At 41.2% G+C, this 24,314-nt stretch overlaps 1 protein-coding gene across 1 annotated transcript in view; it reads left to right on the forward strand.

Annotated features, from left to right (window-relative positions):
- LOC137286177 (uncharacterized) overlaps window positions 1–24,314 on the forward strand; it is a 64,041-nt gene that overhangs the window by 2,045 nt on the left and 37,682 nt on the right. Inside the window, exons 3-12 of the mRNA XM_067817875.1 lie at window positions 57–170; window positions 1,893–1,957; window positions 5,475–5,658; window positions 5,992–6,122; window positions 8,142–8,174; window positions 8,371–8,461; window positions 8,950–9,032; window positions 10,159–10,239; window positions 10,792–10,880; window positions 11,170–11,439. Of these exons, the coding sequence (XP_067673976.1) occupies window positions 57–170; window positions 1,893–1,957; window positions 5,475–5,658; window positions 5,992–6,122; window positions 8,142–8,174; window positions 8,371–8,461; window positions 8,950–9,032; window positions 10,159–10,239; window positions 10,792–10,880; window positions 11,170–11,439 (1,141 nt within the window). The remainder of the gene's footprint in view (window positions 1–56; window positions 171–1,892; window positions 1,958–5,474; window positions 5,659–5,991; window positions 6,123–8,141; window positions 8,175–8,370; window positions 8,462–8,949; window positions 9,033–10,158; window positions 10,240–10,791; window positions 10,881–11,169; window positions 11,440–24,314) is intronic.

A 24,314-nucleotide genomic window follows, 5' to 3' on the forward strand; every position in this document is an offset into this window, starting at 1 on the left:
TCCATGCAAATGGGTGCAGGGTATATATCATGATAATCCCCATTGAATTATTTCAGTATACATGTGTATCGGTGTCTAAGAAATACATCGCTCTTGGCAGCAACACTGGTGGCGTCTACATCTTCACGAGGGACACACTCAAACATTTACAAGTGGTCTATGGCGATGTGGTAGGTTTTTCAAGTTCTGATCTTGTCATCACTGTCAGTTTCTGATCTAGAATTCGGGTATTGTTGTGTCATAGATTTTCAGCTCCATGGATAATATGGGATGCTGCACATCCCTGGCAGCCTTTGCTGGTTGTAAGGAGAACCCAACTATGATCATATGGCAGGGATGAAAATAATTCTTGAATTGCTGTAGTACCCCGGTACAGTGGCACTTGTAAAATCACTTGCCCTGATAATTTTTCCACTATATTAGCCGATTTTGTTATTGATTATTTAAATGCGAATCATCCGGACTACTGAATAAAATCCCACGTCTCAGCAAGCGTTTCTTCCCTTTACCATTACAAAAAAGACACGACTCTGAATTAAACATATAATAAACATTTAATGTCATAAAGCTTATAAAATGACCAATAGCAAGCACAACAATACATGTAAATAAATTCAAGGCACTGCAAAGTCTCTCGTTGTTGATTTTCCAGGAACATTGTACAATGTCACAGTCACACCAAAAAGTCCTTCATGGTCATTTGTGTGCGTGTTACCTTTTTCATCGAATTCTTGACATCGATGATTTTCTCGAGTGATATCTCGTCCCCAAAATGCAGGGTCACATTTTGCAATGTGATCGAAGCACATTTATGGCTTGCAGCATTGTCAAGAAGCAAAATCACTTGAACGCACCTGTCTGTCAAACAATCAGAAAAGAGCTCACTGGTTATCCACGCCTTTGAGTTGTGTCTGTACCTCGCGTACACTTAGTTAACAAGAGTTCATCATGTCAACTCAATGTTTATTGTTCCCAATGACTGAGGGCAGTTACGTAAACATCGCCCTGGAGGCAAGGGAGGCGCTGTTACGGTTCGTGAACATGATTTACAGTGTCCGGACAATGAAGCAATTTACTGTTTGTTTTACTGATTGGTTTTACGAGACATCCGGATTATCGGCGTCCAGACTAACGAGGCTTCACTGTATACAAATTAACTTGCCAGACAGAAAAAAAACATGAGGCTGGGATGTTGGGTTATTCCTCCCCTGACATGGTCTATTTGTCTGACTCGCTTGTTTGTGTGACATGTATCTAGACAACATGAATAGTGTTTCTTTACATCAGTCATTTGGGCGATTGTTTTTGTCATAGCAGTCAAGGGAGAATCACAATACATGTATTTGTTTAGCGGCTAGCATTGGCAACCAGGGTGGAGTTGCTTGAACGGGAGGTGATGACAATTGTGTTCTGAATAAAGATGGACATGTGTGATGTGTGTGTGATACTTATCCTGGAATACTTGACTGTTCTGATGGCCCATGCCTATGAGATATTGTCTTACTATGTATGCAGAGAATGTTACAATGGGAATGGATCAGTAAACAACAAACAAAACATTCAAGTTTTCATTGTTTTTGCTACTGTTGCAAGATCATTGATCATTTTGTCATGATTTATTTGTTACTGGATACCAACATATAGCTAAAACATTGCTCAGTGCATTTTTGAATATCAAATACAATTGCAGCATTGAACATCAAACAACTACGTTATAGTGTAATAGTGAATAACAAACACAATTGCACTGTAGTGTAGACAGCTTTCGCAATTGCACCTCCATTTGGATTGCTGTTACAGAACACATTCTTCCAAGTACAAAAGAATGAGAAAAAGGTCTGTTAGCTCAAGAACACAAAATGTATGCATCATTATTGTTTTGTCTGCTGCAGGAGTCCAGCCCCCTGTCATGCACAGCCCTCAGCCCCAATGACAACTTTGTGGCCTACTCAACTGGGTAAGGCAAATGCCAAGTGTGCATGGGATGGTGGGGTAGCTAAGATATTACAGTCTTTGCCAAAATGTTTCAGTCTGCAAGGCCCACTGTTATCATTTTCAGTAGAATACTAGACGCACTTCAGACTAATGGCTAGTCACTGATTGTTATCGCATTCAATTTTAATACTGAAAGACAAACTAGGATGAATTGAATATAAACTCATATCTGTATAGTGATGATGGTACTATAGTCCATTGAATGCAAGTCAAAATCGAATAAGCATAACATGAAACACTGATCATTATCAAAACATTGTACTAATTCTGTGAGGTTTTTTGCAGAATAATCTTCTTTAAAACAAAAAAGTTGTTTAACAAACGAATATGTTTAGCAAATGAATAATGAATAAATAACTTTCTCGGCACTTGTGCTTTTGCTTCTTGAACACCTGGCTGTGCCTTTCTCTGCAGTCCTCCCTCGTAATAAACAGTGAACTGTGTCAACATTTTAATGATAGTTTATTAAACAATGTTTTTATTATTAGGACAAAAATTCTGCAAAAACCTAACAGTTGGTATGATGTTCTGATTATGATCAGCGTTTCATTCAGTATGTTATGTTTATCAGTTTTTGAGCTAGACTGGGGCAAAATATGGTCTCACTGGTATAACCCTCTTGACACTTGCTCTTGACAGTGAGAGGAATAAAGATGCCATATTTTCATTGTAGAGCTTTCTTTCCTATAGATTTTGTTTAAGGCCCAGCATAAAGTTTCAGATCTTTACACTGCATCTTATTATGCAAACCTTTGTGGTTGGAAAGATCTGAGTCAGTTGTCTAGGTTTGTTGTAAAATGCAACTCTGAATTTTACAGCTTAAGAGCTTAGTTGTGAGAGTAGTCAGCTTTGATTTTAGATATGTAGTCATGTCTAGCACATTCTCTGTACATGTCATTAGATCATGGCAACGCAGAATGCCTGTCAGGCTGTGCTACAGCTTAGAGGACAATTGAATGGACTGCTGTAATATCAGATATACTTTTAGTAGTAACTAGGCAAGCTTGATTCTTTTTCAGAAGAAGTCATCCTTGGGGTACATATTTAGCATTAAAATGTCCATTTTACAATGCCTGCGACAGTTGTAACAATATTGCAATAAATATTTTACAAAAAAAAAAAGTTGTTCTTGTCTTGTGAGACCACCCCTACAGGGCCCCTTCCTGGGCCCCCAACAGCCAAGAGCATGTAACTCTCGCTGTCTACCTCGTACCTCACTTTTCATACTGTCGTTGTCGAGTACAGTAGTCCATTCACAGCTCTCTTCACAAAACTTACGATTGAAGTTAGAAAATGAGTGAGAAAGCACCCAACACTGTATGTATGGTTCCTTTTTATCGCACGGGCGCTATCAGGAATTTTATAAGTCACTCCTTTTCATTCATGAAATTTTGTAACTTTGCATGCTGCTTCCAGCCATGTGGCCGGTAAGATGGCGGTCGGCACAGTCCTCGTTATTTTTTGCAGCCTTGTCAAAGACAATAGGCATCGATAAAGAGTACTACAGGATTATATTTTAACATTAGTACATGCTTACTTTTTATCTAATAATTATGTAAAAAGTGACGTGTTCATTAATTGTTGTTGAGTAATATGCTGGTTACTTAAATTTGTATCTTTACAGCCTCTCTAGTTATGCACATATGCCTGTTATTTATCCATTGTAGGTATAATAGCTTTAATTATTTAACAGTTAAATACTGCCTGTGCATGCTATTGTTTCTGTTGAATATTCATGTGCACTATATGGATTAACGGACATAGCTACTAGTCATAGGTCGGCTCTGTTTTTTCCAGTTCAAAGGTCGTGCTACATGTAGAGCCATTCTGCCTCTACAATAGGCTACAATATAGGCATTTATTATGCCTAAGATGTCTGGCAGAAGAAGCGCATGATGAGCAGGGGTGCAACATATGCCAAGATTTCTCTCCTCGTGCCTTGAAAACTAGACACACGGACCTTATGTTTTATCGGTCCTTAATTCAGACGGGGAGTGATATATGGGCGCAGGAGCCACCATCTAAGATAGCCAAAAAAGACTCCAAGTAAAAGGGTTTGTCTTCAGTTTCGGGGGGGGATCTTCTTCCAAACCAGTGAAGAGTACTTCGGTACCCCTCCACTGGCGGTGGCGTCAACTTCTACTGCACCCCCCGGAAACCCCTCAACCTTAACACTTGAACTAATTTCCTCTTTGCTTGAGAAGCAGATGGCATCGGTACATACCCTTATTTCGGACGCGATGTCCGGTCTCCATCAGGAGATCGGTGTCCATCCGGAATCAGGCGTGTCCCCACGCACAGTGTCCAAAGAAATCCCCAACCAAGCCATGGGTTTTGGTGTGGGGATGTCCTTAGGGAGTGAGCTGGTACCGACTACGTCATCGATATCCGTCCACTCTATGGTTGCCAATATTGGTCTGGCGGGTTCTGTCCCTGCAGTGTTTGCGCTAGGAGGGTTGCCGGCTATCTGCCACCCGCAGTCCGTCTCAGGTGTCAGGTTGATTGCGTCGGGCCGCTTGGCTCTGCTCGAGCCTCTCTCACTCACGGGTGTTCCCTCAACCAATTCTCCGGAGCTGTCTCTTGACTCAGAGACGTAGCTGCTGGGGGATCATGTCAAGGAGACTATGGAAGAGGGTCGGGGTGGGCCGAATGGGTCTTTCTTTTCACTCGACGCTTTGCTGAGGCAGGTACAGGAGCGTATAGCTACCGTCCTAGCAAGGCGTTTGCTCCAGCAAAAGTGGTGGATACCTGGCTCCGTATTCTTCCATCTATCTTCGATGAAGTGGTTAATCCCTTTCTGTCGGGTTCTCGGTCTAGATTCAATTTACCCGGACTGGACCAGAGGTACCTGATGGGGAACCTGTGCTTGTACAATCTCCCAGTGGTTGACAACTGTATTTATGCGTTGCTCGCACTGGGGGGTTCCTCAGCCAATTCTATGGCTTTGGCAAAGGAGGGGCGCCTTTTACCTCAAACATCACAGCTGTCAAATCAGCTTACCGCTCTTTTGAGGAGCAATAATGCTCAATTTTGAGTAATTTTAATAATTTTGAGGAGGAGTTCTCCCCCTCTACCCTCATGCAGCAGCTCACAGAGGTGCAGTCACATCTGGCACGGGACACTATCAGGTCCTCGGCGTGCCAGATGATGTCAGCAGTTATGGCTGTCCATTGGCTAGTTTTTTTGTTTTGTAAAATATTTATTGAAATATTGTTACAACTGTCATAGGCATTTTAAAATGGACATTTTAATGCTATATATGTACCCCAAGGAGGACATTCATCAAAGAATTCATAGCCTCTACAGATTCCATTATTATTGCTTGATATTGTATCATTGTTAATGGATACTTTCAAATCTTCCAGTTCATATGAAAGTATGTAAACTTGATTGGTGGCAATTCTTTTTACATACTGGTATCATAAGAACAAATACATTCACTGTGATTTTAAAGACTGGTGACCCTTAATGTCGTGCAGGTCGGGTCACGTGGTTGTCATGGAGATGAACATAGAGAAGCGTCAGAAGCCGGAGCGAGTACGTCTGACATCAGATCACGTTGGTTGTACTGTAACTTGCCTCCAATGGGGGGGACACAACTTTAAGTTGTTTGTGGGTGACAGTGTTGGGAAGATCACTGTGTGCTACATACCTTCATCAAAGGTAAGTTGATTCATTTTTGTAAAACCATTTAGTTACCAGCAGTATCACGATGGGAAACACAATAAATGAGCTTCACATTGTTGCATGGACAGTACTTTCCATTGGCCTTCATGCTCAGTAATTCACATAAACCAAACATCGGATATGTGTAAATTGCTCTCAGTATGGCTCATTGTAAAATAGTTGACTTTGATCTATTAGAGGCAGTGATAGATGACGTCATGGATTGAATGGTCAGAGGAGGTGACTTTGTTCATTGTGTGTCTCCCTCAGCCTTTACACTTATTATCAGTTACTTCTTAACCTTGGTTGAGACTCCATGTTTGCCATCAGGCCAAGACCCTGTTCCTCCAGCCGTCTGAAATCATCCTGCGTCTGGACACCACAGTAGTGCAGCTGGACTGGTGGGGGGAGAAGCTGTTGGTGTCCACGATGACCAGGAGTTACCTCCTTAACACCAACAAGTAGGACATCATCACCAGTTGAAGGCTGTGTACCTCACCTTCTTACAAGGAGTTAATCCTCTGTGCCTCTTCTCACCTCTACTGAGTTCTTTATTGTTTGGGCACCAATCATGCTTCAAATTACATGCCATTTTTATTAGACATAATTGACAGAAGCATTATTAAAGTCAGGTTTTGAAGTAATTGTGTTAAAAGCTCCAGACTAAGAGTGTTTGAATGAAAATTTCCTTGTATGTTTATTATTTTTTGTTATCCTGACACATACAATTTGCTTCTCACTCCTTTAACCCTAGACATAAAATATAAGTGTTGTTAGTTATGTTCCCCATGAACATTAAAAACATCTTCACCCAGTGGCATGGTTGGGGAATATGTCTCTCTGCTTTTAATTCAAGCCATCCTATCAAAATTCTCTGTTAAGGTTTCGTTTTTCATATGAACAAGTTAAACATTTTTGACATCCTCAAACCATCCTTAGTCAAGCAGACATCATCAGTCAACAAAGGGTTCACTAATACTTCTTTGATAGAAAACAGCATTGGGACCTACTGAGTAAAACACCACCTCCTGCACACAGCAAGATTGCATGCAGCGCACAGCCTTCATAATGCTTCAGGTGAAACTGCTGCATCAGATCTTCGCGCAACTACATGCTGGCACACAGCTGAAGACCTCCATGAATCGACTGTCACTATCACCTCACGTGAAACCACAAGCAGTAGAAGAGGATAAATGAAAACTGATCACAGAATTTTCAGAAGATGTTAGTTTCTTCAGCCACAAATCTTCACGCAGCTTCCTCTTCTATAACTATTACCTCAAGGTTCACAAATTGTTCAGCAGAAGAAGAGGGTGAAAAAGGGACCTGTTTGCAAGATTCTCAGAAGACATGTGTAAGTCTGCATACAACTTCAGACCTTCAAGCAATATTAGACCTTTGTGAAGCCTCTGTTATGTCAATTCTGGTAATTGATGGATATTTTTTATGCAAATAAAGATTGGTTGGCTGGTTTGTTGTTTAATGCTGCACTCAGCTACATTCAGCTTTATGGCAGCAATCTGTAAATAGTAAAGTTTAGTCCAAACAATCCAGGGATCAAGAGCATGAGCATTGATTTATACAGTGGGGATACAATGACGTGTCAACCAAGTCAGCGAGCCTAACCATCCAATCCCATTAGTCGCTTTTTACGACAAGCATTGGTTACTTAAAACCAATCCTAACCGGCATCTGCAAATAAAGAAGTTGTATAGGACTCTGAAGATCAGAGGCTGATCAAGTCTATGCTTAAGTATTCTTCCCAGTCTTCCTTGCTGTTTTATTTTAGTGTAATATTTTGTCATTATGAAAAACAAGCTAGTGATAATCATAATGATAAGAGTACTTATATGGCGCCTCATCTACATCACTAAGGGACATGCTCTAAGCACATAACATACTGAACATCATTATTATTACCCCTGATAACCCAAGCTGCCTGCTAGAAGCTTATAGTCACATGACTTTATCTCACCGGGTCACAAGGATCTGTCACAAGGGGTCATATAGGGAACTGTTGTGCATGCACAGGGGAGGGATTCTACTGTTGTAGTTGAATCTGGAACAGAGTTCCACCATGTCTCAGGTTAAAGGAGAGAGAAACAAATAGTATGAGTGAAGATAAGTATAAAATGAAATAATATTTTCCTCAAAAATTTTCATTTTATGGACCGTTCATAATTTATGGCCTTTGGAGGGTGGAGTGATGTTGATTTTAGTAGGGGGAGAGGGTGTCACCCATTTTGTTCAGGGGAGGTAAGGGGATCATAAATTTTACTATGGGTATCAGCAAATTTGTACATGACATGCAAGAGGGGAGGTCTCTTACTTTGTATAAACTTTAGTGGGGTCATTCAAATGGTACATGCATCTCCATAAAAAAAAGCACCATCACTCTACTTGCCATAAGTTATGATTGATCCCAAATGTGTTAATATAGTTTTGTATGTTTTCTCTCTTATCAGTTTCTCATTTTTCAGACAACAGTATACTCAGATTGGAAAAAAGCTTAGGTATGTTAAACAAAATATTGTTTAAGATGCTTACTTACAGACATTGCACTGTCCTTTGGAGCATAATGTATTAACCCATAAACAAAGTCTTCAGCTGAAATGTTCAGGATTCCTGGACAAACCAAGTTGCAATCAGTTAGTAACTTAGACAGTTAGTACAATGTTGGCAAGTTTAATGAAGCTGTGCATGTTTCAGAGATGGAGAGTATGGGTCATGTTTCTTCCTGGAGCCTAGTTCCCAGTACCCTGTCATCTATTGCTCACGGCCTGGATCTCGTGTCTGGGAGGTACAGAGATATGTCAGTCTCACAATAGTGTGCCACAGTGGCAGTGCTGCCTTCAAGCTGTTCACCATGCAGTGTTGTAGAATCCCATGGTACTGGGTTAACACTGACTTGATGTGACTCTGCCCAAAGTTCATACTTTATCCGACATTAAGCTTATGTACTTCTATGTAACTATTCAAATAGGCATGGATTTAGTCCTTATTTCAATGAGTGTCTGAGTGAGTTTACTGCCACTTTGAACAGTGTTCCATATCATGGTATGTCCCTTGTGAGTAAAGCCCAAATTTACTTGAGGCCTCAGGCTTATACAAAGCCAGAGCTGAAATTTTAACCCAATTTCACACACAGAGCTAAAATGTTGAAAGGATGGAAATCTGCATTACAATGCCTTTAAGAATATCAGTCAACTGGTCCAGCTGTCCCCCTCTTTCCTTTGGCAGTTGTAGTAGCAAGTGTTGATCTCTCCTCACACAGTGTTTCTGCTTCAGGTTGACTTTGATGCCAATGTTCTCAACACCCATCAGTTCAAACAGCTGCTGGCAATACCCCCTCTACCAGTCATCAAGTTCCAGTGAGTTCCTGCAATCTGTAGATTCACTATACTTTATTCCATGCTTGTTTCTATGGTAGTTAGAGATGGGTAATAGCATGATTTTTGCAGTGCAACTAGTATTCATGTGTTGTGATGCATACCACAGTGTTTTGCTGAGCCATTTTAATCACCCTGGTTCACAATAAATATGAAATAAACTGGATCCATGCATAATATACTGAACTGCAAAAGAAATGCAAGTCTGACTTTTGTCAAGTTTTTTAATAGAAACAACCAAAATTATATCTAATCATTTTTTCTGTAGAAAACACTGTCAATTTAACAGCTGAAAGTTATTGCTTACATTGAATTGCAATAAGTTCAAATTGATCACAGTCTGTCAAATGGAGATACCCCTGAACTTGAAATATGAGTCTCATTAGCAGCGTATATTGCCACCTTGAGCTTGCACACAGGCTGTGCAATAAAATGCTGTCTCATTGAGTCTGAAAGAATGCCTGAGGAATGTGGTTCCACTCAACACCAGTTTCGATTCCAATTGTGCATGTGTGCGCGGCTGTCTGCCTGCAGCCATGTTGTGTCCAAGTCCGTCCATGAATGTGTCAGTCGGAGTCATATCCAGGGAAAGAGACAGGCATGGAAGAACGATAATATTATTCTCAGTCAGAAAGTTCATCTTGTCGTTAATCTAGGTATCATTTTTGAGGGGTGTACATCTAGCGTCAATACTAAACTGTTTTCTGACACCAACCTATATAAAGCATACATCAGGTTGAAATACATGCTTTCCTTCCAGAATCGTCAATGCATGTGCTCAAAATATGTTTTTTCTGCACTGTGGGGGTGTTTGTGCGAACGTTTCATATGGACGTCAAATTGCATGACATCATCTCATCTGGGATCATTAGGTCACTTTACCATGACCGTTCCATAAACATGAATTCTTACCTTTATAAGATTTCATTTTTTCGCAACTTGCATTTCTCACGTCATGAGAAAGGAATTAAGGACCCAATTGGTTTAACATCAAATCGAAGATTTATCGTCATATTCCTACCATACAAAAAGCCAAACATCCATAACCATTTCAAAACAGATGAAAACAGTGACTGACCAGTAACATGACCATTGTTGGGTGTTGTAGCGACCATGTGGTGAAATTTGCTGACCCCTCCCATGTCTACAACACTCAGTCTGTCGGCTTCAACAAACTCTGCAGGCTTGGGTGTGTACTGTTTTCTACTTACTGTTTACTTACGGAATCTCACAATATGGCCACATGCTAATTTACATGTCAATTAATTTGTTTCTGATGATATGGACATCTGACCAAATATGTTTCTATATTTGTATTCTGTACTACTGTGAATAAATGCTTGCTAATCTTTTCAAGGTGCCTACCCTTCTTTTCTGCGTATTTACAGCAGCATGCAAGACATGGCTGACATCACCTACCAGGGATGCAAGTTCAGAGCATACTCATAAGAGATTTTCAAAGCTGTCTTAACGCTACAATAGTTATAAGAGGCATACATTACCATTACCTTACAACTATCTTAGCGCTAAGAGAGCTCTGAAAATCAAGGCTAAGGAAGTGGCAAATTGATTATTTTATTTCATTTCATAATTGTCTGGCAGCAAAGTTTTGAGTCATATGCAATAATTACAGACAGTTTACTGATATTGTCACTTGTCACTAGTTTCCACTCAGTGCTCCACAATGTTTTTTGTCTATTGCTTGAACACTAAAGAGTTTAAATGTTATTTCATGTTGCAGTCCATATCTAATAACATGGTCTAATCAACGGGTGTATGTGTTTGATCCGGTACGTGTCAGGATCATTCTGTGGACTGAACAGCATGCCAGTAAGTCCAACATTAATCCCTAGTATATATTATGGCACATTCCATAGGATTTTTCTCAGTTTGGGGTAAAGTAGACTGAATGATGGATGGAAGTTGTCTTCTAGCAAGCTGAGTTTCATCTCTTGCTACCATTTACTTTTTTGTTTGGCCTAGACTTGTTTACTTACATGCAGCAATGTTTACATTCCATTTACTTCACTAATCACTCCAGACTGGTTCACATTCTTTTCTCTACTATTTCACTCTCTATCTCTGATGTCTTACTCACTCACTCCACTATCATTTGCAGGTGTGAGGGACATGGTGACAAGTGGGACAGAGATTTACATCTTCCTGGCGGACCAGTCCCTGTGCCGCCTGCATCTCCTTCCAGTGGAGCGGTGTCTGCAACTGCTGCTGGCCAAACAGGTGTGGTCAGTTGCTGGGGAATTGTTGTGTTACCTTGACAACTTTGTTGCTGTACCATTTATCCAGAGACATATCAAACTTGGCTCCCTGTCAGAGCTAGTCAGCAAGCTGCTGAATGATGGACATGCAGACACAGCAAACAGAGTTCAAGGTAAGTCCCTGTCCAACCCAACTCAGTGATGTAAAGTAATATTATATGGGTAGGCCTATCTTTTCAATGCACTATTACTTGCAGGAGCATGAGGTCTATCATTAACTGCCAGACGAAGGAAGCCAGTTGAAAAGACCGAGGATTCTGCAAATGGTAGTGCCCTGAAAAACAGCATAACCATTATTGTAGCTGAAATTGATAGAATTTCAAATAAAATAAGAATAAAATCAACCACACTGGTTTTGAAGCATTTACTGCTGACAACAAACAACAGAGGTCACTTACACACTTTTTACAAGTACGGAATTGTCATAGAACAAAACGGGAAACATCACCACTGAGAGTTATGACATTTGACCTTGACCTGTGCCCATACTACCAGCCATTTGTTATCATGTTGTGAGCAACGTTAGAGTTCCAGTCGATGTCTTCATTGCTGTCTGTTGTAATTTATGGTACAATTGTTATGGTTGGCAGCACCAAGAAAATGCATAATGGCACATGTACATGTGATGAATGTGAATCAGAAATATCACCAGTAATGAAGTTCCACATCTAACCAGCCATAGGTGAGCTACATATGACATCACCTATTAACAGGCTTTTTAATGGCCCGTCATCAAGCATTATGCAGACATTATGTTATGAGTTACACTGGCACGCTCATTTCTGATAACGCACAGTCATTTTAATAATCACTCTACCCATTTTAGCTAAAAGGTGTAATGTGCATGTGGTAGGGATGGGTCATTTGTTCTGTTGATTGATGTGGGAACTGGTCATTTATTGCATGTGTGTGATCAGTGTTAGAGGTCATGTACTGGTTCAATGATCAGTATTAGAGGTCATCCATTGGTTTGGTAATGAGTATTAGAGGTCATGCACTGGTTCAGTGATCAGTGTTACAGGTCATGTACTGGTTCAGTGATCAGTATTAGAGGTCATCCCTTGGTTCAGTGATCAGTTTTAGAGTCATGTACTGGTTCAGTGATCAGTGTTAGAGGTCATGCACTGGTTCAATGATCAGTGTTAGAGGTCATGTACTGGATCAGTGTTAGAGGTCATGCACTGGTTCAGTGGTCAGTGTTTGAGGTCATGTACTGGTTCAATGATCAGTGTTAGAGGTCATGTACTGGTTCAGTGATCAGTGTTTGAGGTCATGTACTGGATCAGTGTTAGAGGTCATGTACTGGTTCAATGATCAGTGTTAGAGGTCATGTACTGGTTCAGTGATCAGTATTAGAGGTCATGTACTGGTTCAGTGATCAGTATTAGAGGTCATGTACTGGTTCAGTGATCAGTGTTAGAGGTCATGTACTGATTCAGTGATCAGTATTAGAGGTCATGTACTGGTTCAATGATGAGTATTAGAGGTCATCCATTGGTTTAGTAATGAGTATTAGAGGTCATGCACTGGTTCAGTGATCAGTGTTACAGGTCATGTACTGGTTCAGTGATCAGTATTAGAGGTCATGCTCTGGTTCAGTGGTCAGTGTTTGAGGTCTTGCACTGGTTCAATGATCAGTGTTAGAGGTCATGTACTGGTTCAGTGATCAGTGTTAGAGGTCATGTACTGGTTCAGTGGTCAGTGTTTGAGGTCATGCACTGGTTCAATGATCAGTGTTAGAGGTCATGTACTGGTTCAGTGATCAGTGTTAGAGGTCATGTACTGGTTCAGTGATCAGTATTAGAGGTCATGCTCTGGTTCAGTGATCAGTATTACAGGTCATGTACTGGTTCAGTGATCAGTGTTAGAGGTCATGTACTGGTTCAGTGATCAGTATTGGAGGTCATGTACTGGTTCAGTGATTAGTGTTATAGGTCATGTACTGGTTCAATGATCAGTATTAGAGGTCATGTACTGGTTCAGTGATCAGTATTGGAGGTCATGTACTGGTTCAGTGATCAGTGTTTGAGGTCATGTACTGGATCAGTGTTAGAGGTCATGTACTGGTTCAATGATCAGTGTTAGAGGTCATGTACTGGTTCAGTGATCAGTATTAGAGGTCATGTACTGGTTCAGTGATCAGTGTTAGAGGTCATGTACTGGTTCAGTGATCAGTATTAGAGGTCATGTACTGGTTCAATGATCAGTATTAGAGGTCATCCATTGGTTTAGTGATGAGTATTAGAGGTCATGCACTGGTTCAGTGATCAGTGTTACAGGTCATGTACTGGTTCAATGATCAGTATTAGAGGTCATCCATTGGTTTGGTAATGAGTATTAGAGGTCATGCACTGGTTCAGTGATCAGTGTTACAGGTCATGTACTGGTTCAGTGATCAGTATTAGAGGTCATCCCTTGGTTCAGTGATCAGTTTTAGAGTCATGTACTGGTTCAGTGATCAGTGTTAGAGGTCATGCACTGGTTCAATGATCAGTGTTAGAGGTCATGTACTGGATCAGTGTTAGAGGTCATGCACTGGTTCAGTGGTCAGTGTTTGAGGTCATGTACTGGTTCAATGATCAGTGTTAGAGGTCATGTACTGGTTCAGTGATCAGTGTTTGAGGTCATGTACTGTATCAGTGTTAGAGGTCATGTACTGGTTCAGTGATCAGTGTAAGAGGTCATGTACTGGTTCAGTGATCAGTATTAGAGGTCATGTACTGGTTCAGTGATCAGTATTAGAGGTCATGTACTGGTTCAGTGATCAGTGTTAGAGGTCATGTACTGGTTCAGTGATCAGTATTAGAGGTCATGTACTGGTTCAATGATCAGTATTAGAGGTCATCCATTGGTTTAGTAATGAGTATTAGAGGTCATGCACTGGTTCAGTGATCAGTGTTAGAGGTCATGTACTGGTTCAGTGATCAGTATTAGAGGTCATGCTCTGGTTCAGTGGTCAGTGTTTGAGGTCTTGCACTGGTTCAATGATCAGTGTTAGAGGTCATGTACTGGTTCAATGATCAGTATTAGAGGTCATCCATTGGTTTAGTAATGAGTATTAGAGGTCATGCACTGGTTCAGTGATCAGTGTTACAGGTCATGTACTGGTTCAATGATCAGTATTAGAGGTCATCCATTGGTTTGGTAATGAGTATTAGAGGTCATGCACTGGTTCAGTGATCAGTGTTACAGGTCATGTACTGGTTCAATGATCAGTATTAGAGGTCATCCATTGGTTTGGTAATGAGTATTAGAGGTCATGCACTGGTTCAGTGATCAGTGTTACAGGTCATGTACTGGTTCAGTGATCAGTATTAGAGGTCATCCCTTGGTTCAGTGATCAGTTTTAGAGTCATGTACTGGTTCAGTGATCAGTGTTAGAGGTCATGCACTGGTTCAATGATCAGTGTTAGAGGTCATGTACTGGATCAGTGTTAGCGGTCATGCACTGGTTCAGTGGTCAGTGTTTGAGGTCATGTACTTGTTCAATGATCAGTGTTAGAGGTCATGTACTGGTTCAGTGATCAGTGTTAGAGGTCATGTACTGGATCAGTGTTAGAGGTCATGTACTGGTTCAATGATCAGTGTTAGAGGTCATGTACTGGTTCAGTGATCAGTATTAGAGGTCATGTACTGGTTCAGTGATCAGTATTAGAGGTCATGTATTGGTTCAGTGATCAGTGTTAGAGGTCATGTACTGGTTCAGTGATCAGTATTAGAGGTCATGTACTGGTTCAATGATCAGTATTAGAGGTCATCCATTGGTTTAGTAATGAGTACTAGAGGTCATGCACTGGTTCAGTGATCAGTGTTACAGGTCATGTACTGGTTCAGTGATCAGTTTTAGAGGTCATGCTCTGGTTCAGTGGTCAGTGTTTGAGGTCTTGCACTGGTTCAATGATCAGTGTTAGAGGTCATGTACTGGTTCAGTGATCAGTGTTAGAGGTCATGTACTGGTTCAGTGGTCAGTGTTTGAGGTCATGCACTGGTTCAATGATCAGTGTTAGAGGTCATGTACTGGTTCAGTGATCAGTGTTAGAGGTCATGTACTGGTTCAGTGATCAGTGTTAGAGGTCATGTACTGGTTCAATGATCAGTGTTAGAGGTCATGTACTGGTTCAGTGATCAGTATTAGAGGTCATGTACTGGTTCAGTGATCAGTATTGGAGGTCATGTACTGGTTCAGTGATTAGTCTTATAGGTCATGTACTGGTTCAATGATCAGTATTAGAGGTCATGTACTGGTTCAGTGATCAGTATTAGAGGTCATGTACTGGTTCAGTGATCAGTGTTTGAGGTCATGTACTGGATCAGTGTTAGAGGTCATGTACTGGTTCAATGATCAGTGTTAGAGGTCATGTACTGGTTCAGTGATCAGTATTAGAGGTCATGTACTGGTTCAGTGATCAGTGTTAGAGGGCATGTACTGGTTCAGTGATCAGTATTAGAGGTCATGTACTGGTTCAATGATCAGTATTAGAGGTCATCCATTGGTTTAGTAATGAGTATTAGAGGTCATGCACTGGTTCAGTGATCAGTGTTACAGGTCATGTACTGGTTCAATGATCAGTATTAGAGGTCATCCATTGGTTTGGTAATGAGTATTAGAGGTCATGCACTGGTTCAGTGATCAGTGTTACAGGTCATGTACTGGTTCAGTGATCAGTATTAGAGGTCATCCCTTGGTTCAGTGATCAGTTTTAGAGTCATGTACTGGTTCAGTGATCAGTGTTAGAGGTCATGCACTGGTTCAATGATCAGTGTTAGAGGTCATGTACTGGATCAGTGTTTGAGGTCATGCACTGGTTCAGTGGTCAGTGTTTGAGGTCATGTACTGGATCAGTGTTAGAGGTCATGTACTGGTTCAATGATCAGTGTTAGAGGTCATGTACTGGTTCAGTGATCAGTGTTTGAGGTCATGTACTGGATCAGTGTTAGAGGTCATGTACTGGTTCAATGATCAGTGTTAGAGGTCATGTACTGGTTCAGTGATCAGTATTAGAGGTCATGTACTGGTTCAGTGATCAGTATTAGAGGTCATGTACTGGTTCAGTGATCAGTGTTAGAGGTCATGTACTGGTTCAGTGATCAGTATTAGAGGTCATGTACTGGTTCAATGATCAGTATTAGAGGTCATCCATTGGTTTAGTAATGAGTATTAAAGGTCATGCACTGGTTCAGTGATCAGTGTTACAGGTCATGTACTGGTTCAGTGATCAGTATTAGAGGTCATGCTCTGGTTCAGTGGTCAGTGTTTGAGGTCTTGCACTGGTTCAATGATCAGTGTTAGAGGTCATGTACTGGTTCAATGATCAGTATTAGAGGTCATCCATTGGTTTAGTAATGAGTATTAGAGGTCATGCACTGGTTCAGTGATCAGTGTTACAGGTCATGTACTGGTTCAATGATCAGTATTAGAGGTCATCCATTGGTTTGGTAATGAGTATTAGAGGTCATGCACTGGTTCAGTGATCAGTGTTACAGGTCATGTACTGGTTCAGTGATCAGTATTAGAGGTCATCCCTTGGTTCAGTGATCAGTTTTAGAGTCATGTACTGGTTCAGTGATCAGTGTTAGAGGTCATGCACTGGTTCAATGATCAGTGTTAGAGGTCATGTACTGGATCAGTGTTAGAGGTCATGCACTGGTTCAGTGGTCAGTGTTTGAGGTCATGTACTGGTTCAATGATCAGTGTTAGAGGTCATGTACTGGTTCAGTGATCAGTATTAGAGGTCATGTACTGGTTCAGTGATCAGTGTTAGAGGTCATGTACTGGTTCAGTGATCAGTATTAGAGGTCATGTACTGGTTCAATGATCAGTATTAGAGGTCATCCATTGGTTTAGTAATGAGTATTAGAGGTCATGCACTGGTTCAGTGATCAGTGTTACAGGTCATGTACTGGTTCAGTGATCAGTATTAGAGGTCATGCTCTGGTTCAGTGGTCAGTGTTTGAGGTCTTGCACTGGTTCAATGATCAGTGTTAGAGGTCATGTACTGGTTCAATGATCAGTGTTAGAGGTCATGTACTGGTTCAGTGGTCAGTGTTTGAGGTCATGCACTGGTTCAATGATCAGTGTTAGAGGTCATGTACTGGTTCAGTGATCAGTGTTAGAGGTCATGTACTGGTTCAGTGATCAGTGTTAGAGGTCATGTACTGGTTCAATGATCAGTGTTAGAGGTCATGTACTGGTTCAGTGATCAGTATTAGAGGTCATGTACTGGTTCAGTGATCAGTATTGGAGGTCATGTACTGGTTCAGTGATTAGTCTTAAAGGTCATGTACTGGTTCAATGATCAGTATTAGAGGTCATGTACTGGTTCAGTGATCAGTATTAGAGGTCATGTACTTGTTCAGTGATCAGTGTTTGAGGTCATGTACTGGATCAGTGTTAGAGGTCATGTACTGGTTCAATGATCAGTGTTAGAGGTCATGTACTGGTTCAGTGATCAGTATTAGAGGTCATGTACTGGTTCAGTGATCAGTGTTAGAGGTCATGTACTGGTTCAGTGATCAGTATTAGAGGTCATGTACTGGTTCAATGATCAGTATTAGAGGTCATCCATTGGTTTAGTAATGAGTATTAGAGGTCATGCACTGGTTCAGTGATCAGTGTTACAGGTCATGTACTGGTTCAGTGATCAGTATTAGAGGTCATGCTCTGGTTCAGTGGTCAGTGTTTGAGGTCTTGCACTGGTTCAATGATCAGTGTTAGAGGTCATGTACTGGTTCAGTGATCAGTGTTAGAGGTCATGTACTGGTTCAGTGGTCAGTGTTTGAGGTCATGCACTGGTTCAATGATCAGTGTTAGAGGTCATGTACTGGTTCAGTGATCAGTGTTAGAGGTCATGTACTGGTTCAGTGATCAGTATTAGAGGTCATGCTCTGGTTCAGTGATCAGTATTACAGGTCATGTACTGGTTCAGTGATCAGTGTTAGAGGTCATGTACTGGTTCAGTGATCAGTATTGGAGGTCATGTACTGGTTCAGTGATTAGTGTTATAGGTCATGTACTGGTTCAATGATCAGTATTAGAGGTCATGTACTGGTTCAGTGATCAGTATTGGAGGTCATGTACTGGTTCAGTGATCAGTGTTTGAGGTCATGTACTGGATCAGTGTTAGAGGTCATGTACTGGTTCAATGATCAGTGTTAGAGGTCATGTACTGGTTCAGTGATCAGTATTAGAGGTCATGTACTGGTTCAGTGATCAGTGTTAGAGGTCATGTACTGGTTCAGTGATCAGTATTAGAGGTCATGTACTGGTTCAATGATCAGTATTAGAGGTCATCCATTGGTTTAGTGATGAGTATTAGAGGTCATGCACTGGTTCAGTGATCAGTGTTACAGGTCATGTACTGGTTCAATGATCAGTATTAGAGGTCATCCATTGGTTTGGTAATGAGTATTAGAGGTCATGCACTGGTTCAGTGATCAGTGTTACAGGTCATGTACTGGTTCAGTGATCAGTATTAGAGGTCATCCCTTGGTTCAGTGATCAGTTTTAGAGTCATGTACTGGTTCAGTGATCAGTGTTAGAGGTCATGCACTGGTTCAATGATCAGTGTTAGAGGTCATGTACTGGATCAGTGTTAGAGGTCATGCACTGGTTCAGTGGTCAGTGTTTGAGGTCATGTACTGGTTCAATGATCAGTGTTAGAGGTCATGTACTGGTTCAGTGATCAGTGTTTGAGGTCATGTACTGGATCAGTGTTAGAGGTCATGTACTGGTTCAATGATCAGTGTTAGAGGTCATGTACTGGTTCAGTGATCAGTATTAGAGGTCATGTACTGGTTCAGTGATCAGTATTAGAGGTCATGTACTGGTTCAGTGATCAGTGTTAGAGGTCATGTACTGGTTCAGTGATCAGTATTAGAGGTCATGTACTGGTTCAATGATCAGTATTAGAGGTCATCCATTGGTTTAGTAATGAGTATTAGAGGTCATGCACTGGTTCAGTGATCAGTGTTACAGGTCATGTACTGGTTCAGTGATCAGTATTAGAGGTCATGCTCTGGTTCAGTGGTCAGTGTTTGAGGTCTTGCACTGGTTCAATGATCAGTATTAGAGGTCATGTACTGGTTCAATGATCAGTATTAGAGGTCATCCATTGGTTTAGTAATGAGTATTAGAGGTCATGCACTGGTTCAGTGATCAGTGTTACAGGTCATGTACTGGTTCAATGATCAGTATTAGAGGTCATCCATTGGTTTGGTAATGAGTATTAGAGGTCATGCACTGGTTCAGTGATCAGTGTTACAGGTCATGTACTGGTTCAATGATCAGTATTAGAGGTCATCCATTGGTTTGGTAATGAGTATTAGAGGTCATGCACTGGTTCAGTGATCAGTGTTACAGGTCATGTACTGGTTCAGTGATCAGTATTAGAGGTCATCCCTTGGTTCAGTGATCAGTTTTAGAGTCATGTACTGGTTCAGTGATCAGTGTTAGAGGTCATGCACTGGTTCAATGATCAGTGTTAGAGGTCATGTACTGGATCAGTGTTAGCGGTCATGCACTGGTTCAGTGGTCAGTGTTTGAGGTCATGTACTTGTTCAATGATCAGTGTTAGAGGTCATGTACTGGTTCAGTGATCAGTGTTAGAGGTCATGTACTGGATCAGTGTTAGAGGTCATGTACTGGTTCAATGATCAGTGTTAGAGGTCATGTACTGGTTCAGTGATCAGTATTAGAGGTCATGTACTGGTTCAGTGATCAGTATTAGAGGTCATGTATTGGTTCAGTGATCAGTGTTAGAGGTCATGTACTGGTTCAGTGATCAGTATTAGAGGTCATGTACTGGTTCAATGATCAGTATTAGAGGTCATCCATTGGTTTAGTAATGAGTACTAGAGGTCATGCACTGGTTCAGTGATCAGTGTTACAGGTCATGTACTGGTTCAGTGATCAGTTTTAGAGGTCATGCTCTGGTTCAGTGGTCAGTGTTTGAGGTCTTGCACTGGTTCAGTGATTAGTGTTAGAGGTCATGTACTGGTTCAGTGATCAGTGTTAGAGGTCATGTACTGGTTCAGTGGTCAGTGTTTGAGGTCATGCACTGGTTCAATGATCAGTGTTAGAGGTCATGTACTGGTTCAGTGATCAGTGTTAGAGGTCATGTACTGGTTCAGTGATCAGTGTTAGAGGTCATGTACTGGTTCAATGATCAGTGTTAGAGGTCATGTACTGGTTCAGTGATCAGTATTAGAGGTCATGTACTGGTTCAGTGATCAGTATTGGAGGTCATGTACTGGTTCAGTGATTAGTCTTATAGGTCATGTACTGGTTCAATGATCAGTATTAGAGGTCATGTACTGGTTCAGTGATCAGTATTAGAGGTCATGTACTGGTTCAGTGATCAGTGTTTGAGGTCATGTACTGGATCAGTGTTAGAGGTCATGTACTGGTTCAATGATCAGTGTTAGAGGTCATGTACTGGTTCAGTGATCAGTATTAGAGGTCATGTACTGGTTCAGTGATCAGTGTTAGAGGGCATGTACTGGTTCAGTGATCAGTATTAGAGGTCATGTACTGGTTCAATGATCAGTATTAGAGGTCATCCATTGGTTTAGTAATGAGTATTAGAGGTCATGCACTGGTTCAGTGATCAGTGTTACAGGTCATGTACTGGTTCAATGATCAGTATTAGAGGTCATCCATTGGTTTGGTAATGAGTATTAGAGGTCATGCACTGGTTCAGTGATCAGTGTTACAGGTCATGTACTGGTTCAGTGATCAGTATTAGAGGTCATCCCTTGGTTCAGTGATCAGTTTTAGAGTCATGTACTGGTTCAGTGATCAGTGTTAGAGGTCATGCACTGGTTCAATGATCAGTGTTAGAGGTCATGTACTGGATCAGTGTTTGAGGTCATGCACTGGTTCAGTGGTCAGTGTTTGAGGTCATGTACTGGATCAGTGTTAGAGGTCATGTACTGGTTCAATGATCAGTGTTAGAGGTCATGTACTGGTTCAGTGATCAGTGTTTGAGGTCATGTACTGGATCAGTGTTAGAGGTCATGTACTGGTTCAATGATCAGTGTTAGAGGTCATGTACTGGTTCAGTGATCAGTATTAGAGGTCATGTACTGGTTCAGTGATCAGTATTAGAGGTCATGTACTGGTTCAGTGATCAGTGTTAGAGGTCATGTACTGGTTCAGTGATCAGTATTAGAGGTCATGTACTGGTTCAATGATCAGTATTAGAGGTCATCCATTGGTTTAGTAATGAGTATTAAAGGTCATGCACTGGTTCAGTGATCAGTGTTACAGGTCATGTACTGGTTCAGTGATCAGTATTAGAGGTCATGCTCTGGTTCAGTGGTCAGTGTTTGAGGTCTTGCACTGGTTCAATGATCAGTGTTAGAGGTCATGTACTGGTTCAATGATCAGTATTAGAGGTCATCCATTGGTTTAGTAATGAGTATTAGAGGTCATGCACTGGTTCAGTGATCAGTGTTACAGGTCATGTACTGGTTCAGTGATCAGTATTAGAGGTCATCCCTTGGTTCAGTGATCAGTTTTAGAGTCATGTACTGGTTCAGTGATCAGTGTTAGAGGTCATGCACTGGTTCAATGATCAGTGTTAGAGGTCATGTACTGGATCAGTGTTAGAGGTCATGCACTGGTTCAGTGGTCAGTGTTTGAGGTCATGTACTGGTTCAATGATCAGTGTTAGAGGTCATGTACTGGTTCAGTGATCAGTATTAGAGGTCATGTACTGGTTCAGTGGTCAGTGTTTGAGGTCTTGCACTGGTTCAATGATCAGTGTTAGAGGTCATGTACTGGTTCAATGATCAGTATTAGAGGTCATCCATTGGTTTAGTAATGAGTATTAGAGGTCATGCACTGGTTCAGTGATCAGTGTTACAGGTCATGTACTGGTTCAGTGATCAGTATTAGAGGTCATCCCTTGGTTCAGTGATCAGTTTTAGAGTCATGTACTGGTTCAGTGATCAGTGTTAGAGGTCATGCACTGGTTCAATGATCAGTGTTAGAGGTCATGTACTGGATCAGTGTTAGAGGTCATGCACTGGTTCAGTGGTCAGTGTTTGAGGTCATGTACTGGTTCAATGATCAGTGTTAGAGGTCATGTACTGGTTCAGTGATCAGTATTAGAGGTCATGTACTGGTTCAGTGATCAGTGTTAGAGGTCATGTACTGGTTCAGTGATCAGTATTAGAGGTCATGTACTGGTTCAATGATGAGTATTAGAGGTCGTCCATTGGTTTAGTAATGAGTATTAGAGGTCATGCACTGGTTCAGTGATCAGTGTTACAGGTCATGTACTGGTTCAGTGATCAGTATTAGAGGTCATGCTCTGGTTCAGTGGTCAGTGTTTGAGGTCTTGCACTGGTTCAATGATCAGTGTTAGAGGTCATGTACTGGTTCAATGATCAGTGTTAGAGGTCATGTACTGGTTCAGTGGTCAGTGTTTGAGGTCATGCACTGGTTCAATGATCAGTGTTAGAGGTCATGTACTGGTTCAGTGATCAGTATTAGAGGTCATGTACTGGTTCAGTGATCAGTGTTAGAGGTCATGTACTGGTTCAATGATCAGTGTTAGAGGTCATGTACTGGTTCAGTGATCAATATTAGAGGTCATGTACTGGTTCAGTGATCAGTATTGGAGGTCATGTACTGGTTCAGTGATTAGTCTTAAAGGTCATGTACTGGTTCAATGATCAGTATTAGAGGTCATGTACTGGTTCAGTGATCAGTATTAGAGGTCATGTACTTGTTCAGTGATCAGTGTTTGAGGTCATGTACTGGATCAGTGTTAGAGGTCATGTACTGGTTCAATGATCAGTGTTAGAGGTCATGTACTGGTTCAGTGATCAGTATTAGAGGTCATGTACTGGTTCAGTGATCAGTGTTAGAGGTCATGTACTGGTTCAGTGATCAGTATTAGAGGTCATGTACTGGTTCAATGATCAGTATTAGAGGTCATCCATTGGTTTAGTAATGAGTATTAGAGGTCATGCACTGGTTCAGTGATCAGTGTTACAGGTCATGTACTGGTTCAGTGATCAGTATTAGAGGTCATGCTCTGGTTCAGTGGTCAGTGTTTGAGGTCATGCACTGGTTCAATGATCAATGTTAGAGGTCATGTACTGGTTCAGTGATCAGTGTTAGAGGTCATGTACTGGTTCAGTGGTCAGTGTTTGAGGTCATGCACTGGTTCAATGATCAGTGTTAGAGGTCATGTACTGGTTCAGTGATCAGTGTTAGAGGTCATGTACTGGTTCAGTGATCAGTGTTAGAGGTCATGTACTGGTTCAATGATCACTGTTAGAGGTCATGTACTGGTTCAGTGATCAGTATTAGAGCTCATGTACTGGTTCAGTGATCAGTATTGGAGGTCATGTACTGGTTCAGTGATCAGTATTAGAGGTCATGTACTGGTTCAATGATCAGTATTAGAGGTCATCCATTGGTTTAGTAATGAGTATTAGAGGTCATGCACTGGTTCAGTGATCAGTGTTACAGGTCATGTACTGGTTCAATGATCAGTATTAGAGGTCATCCATTGGTTTGGTAATGAGTATTAGAGGTCATGCACTGGTTCAGTGATCAGTGTTACAGGTCATGTACTGGTTCAGTGATCAGTATTAGAGGTCATCCCTTGGTTCAGTGATCAGTTTTAGAGTCATGTACTGGTTCAGTGATCAGTGTTATAGGTCATGCACTGGTTCAATGATCAGTGTTAGAGGTCATGTACTGGATCAGTGTTAGAGGTCATGCACTGGTTCAGTGGTCAATGTTTGAGGTCATGTACTGGATCAGTGTTAGAGGTCATGTACTGGTTCAATGATCAGTGTTAGAGGTCATGTACTGGTTCAGTGATCAGTGTTTGAGGTCATGTACTGGATCAGTGTTAGAGGTCATGTACTGGTTCAATGATCAGTGTTAGAGGTCATGTACTGGTTCAGTGATCAGTATTAGAGGTCATGTACTGGTTCAGTGATCAGTATTAGAGGTCATGTACTGGTT

This window comes from Haliotis asinina, chromosome 6, assembly GCF_037392515.1.
Source record: "Haliotis asinina isolate JCU_RB_2024 chromosome 6, JCU_Hal_asi_v2, whole genome shotgun sequence".
Lineage (NCBI taxonomy): Eukaryota > Metazoa > Mollusca > Gastropoda > Lepetellida > Haliotidae > Haliotis > Haliotis asinina.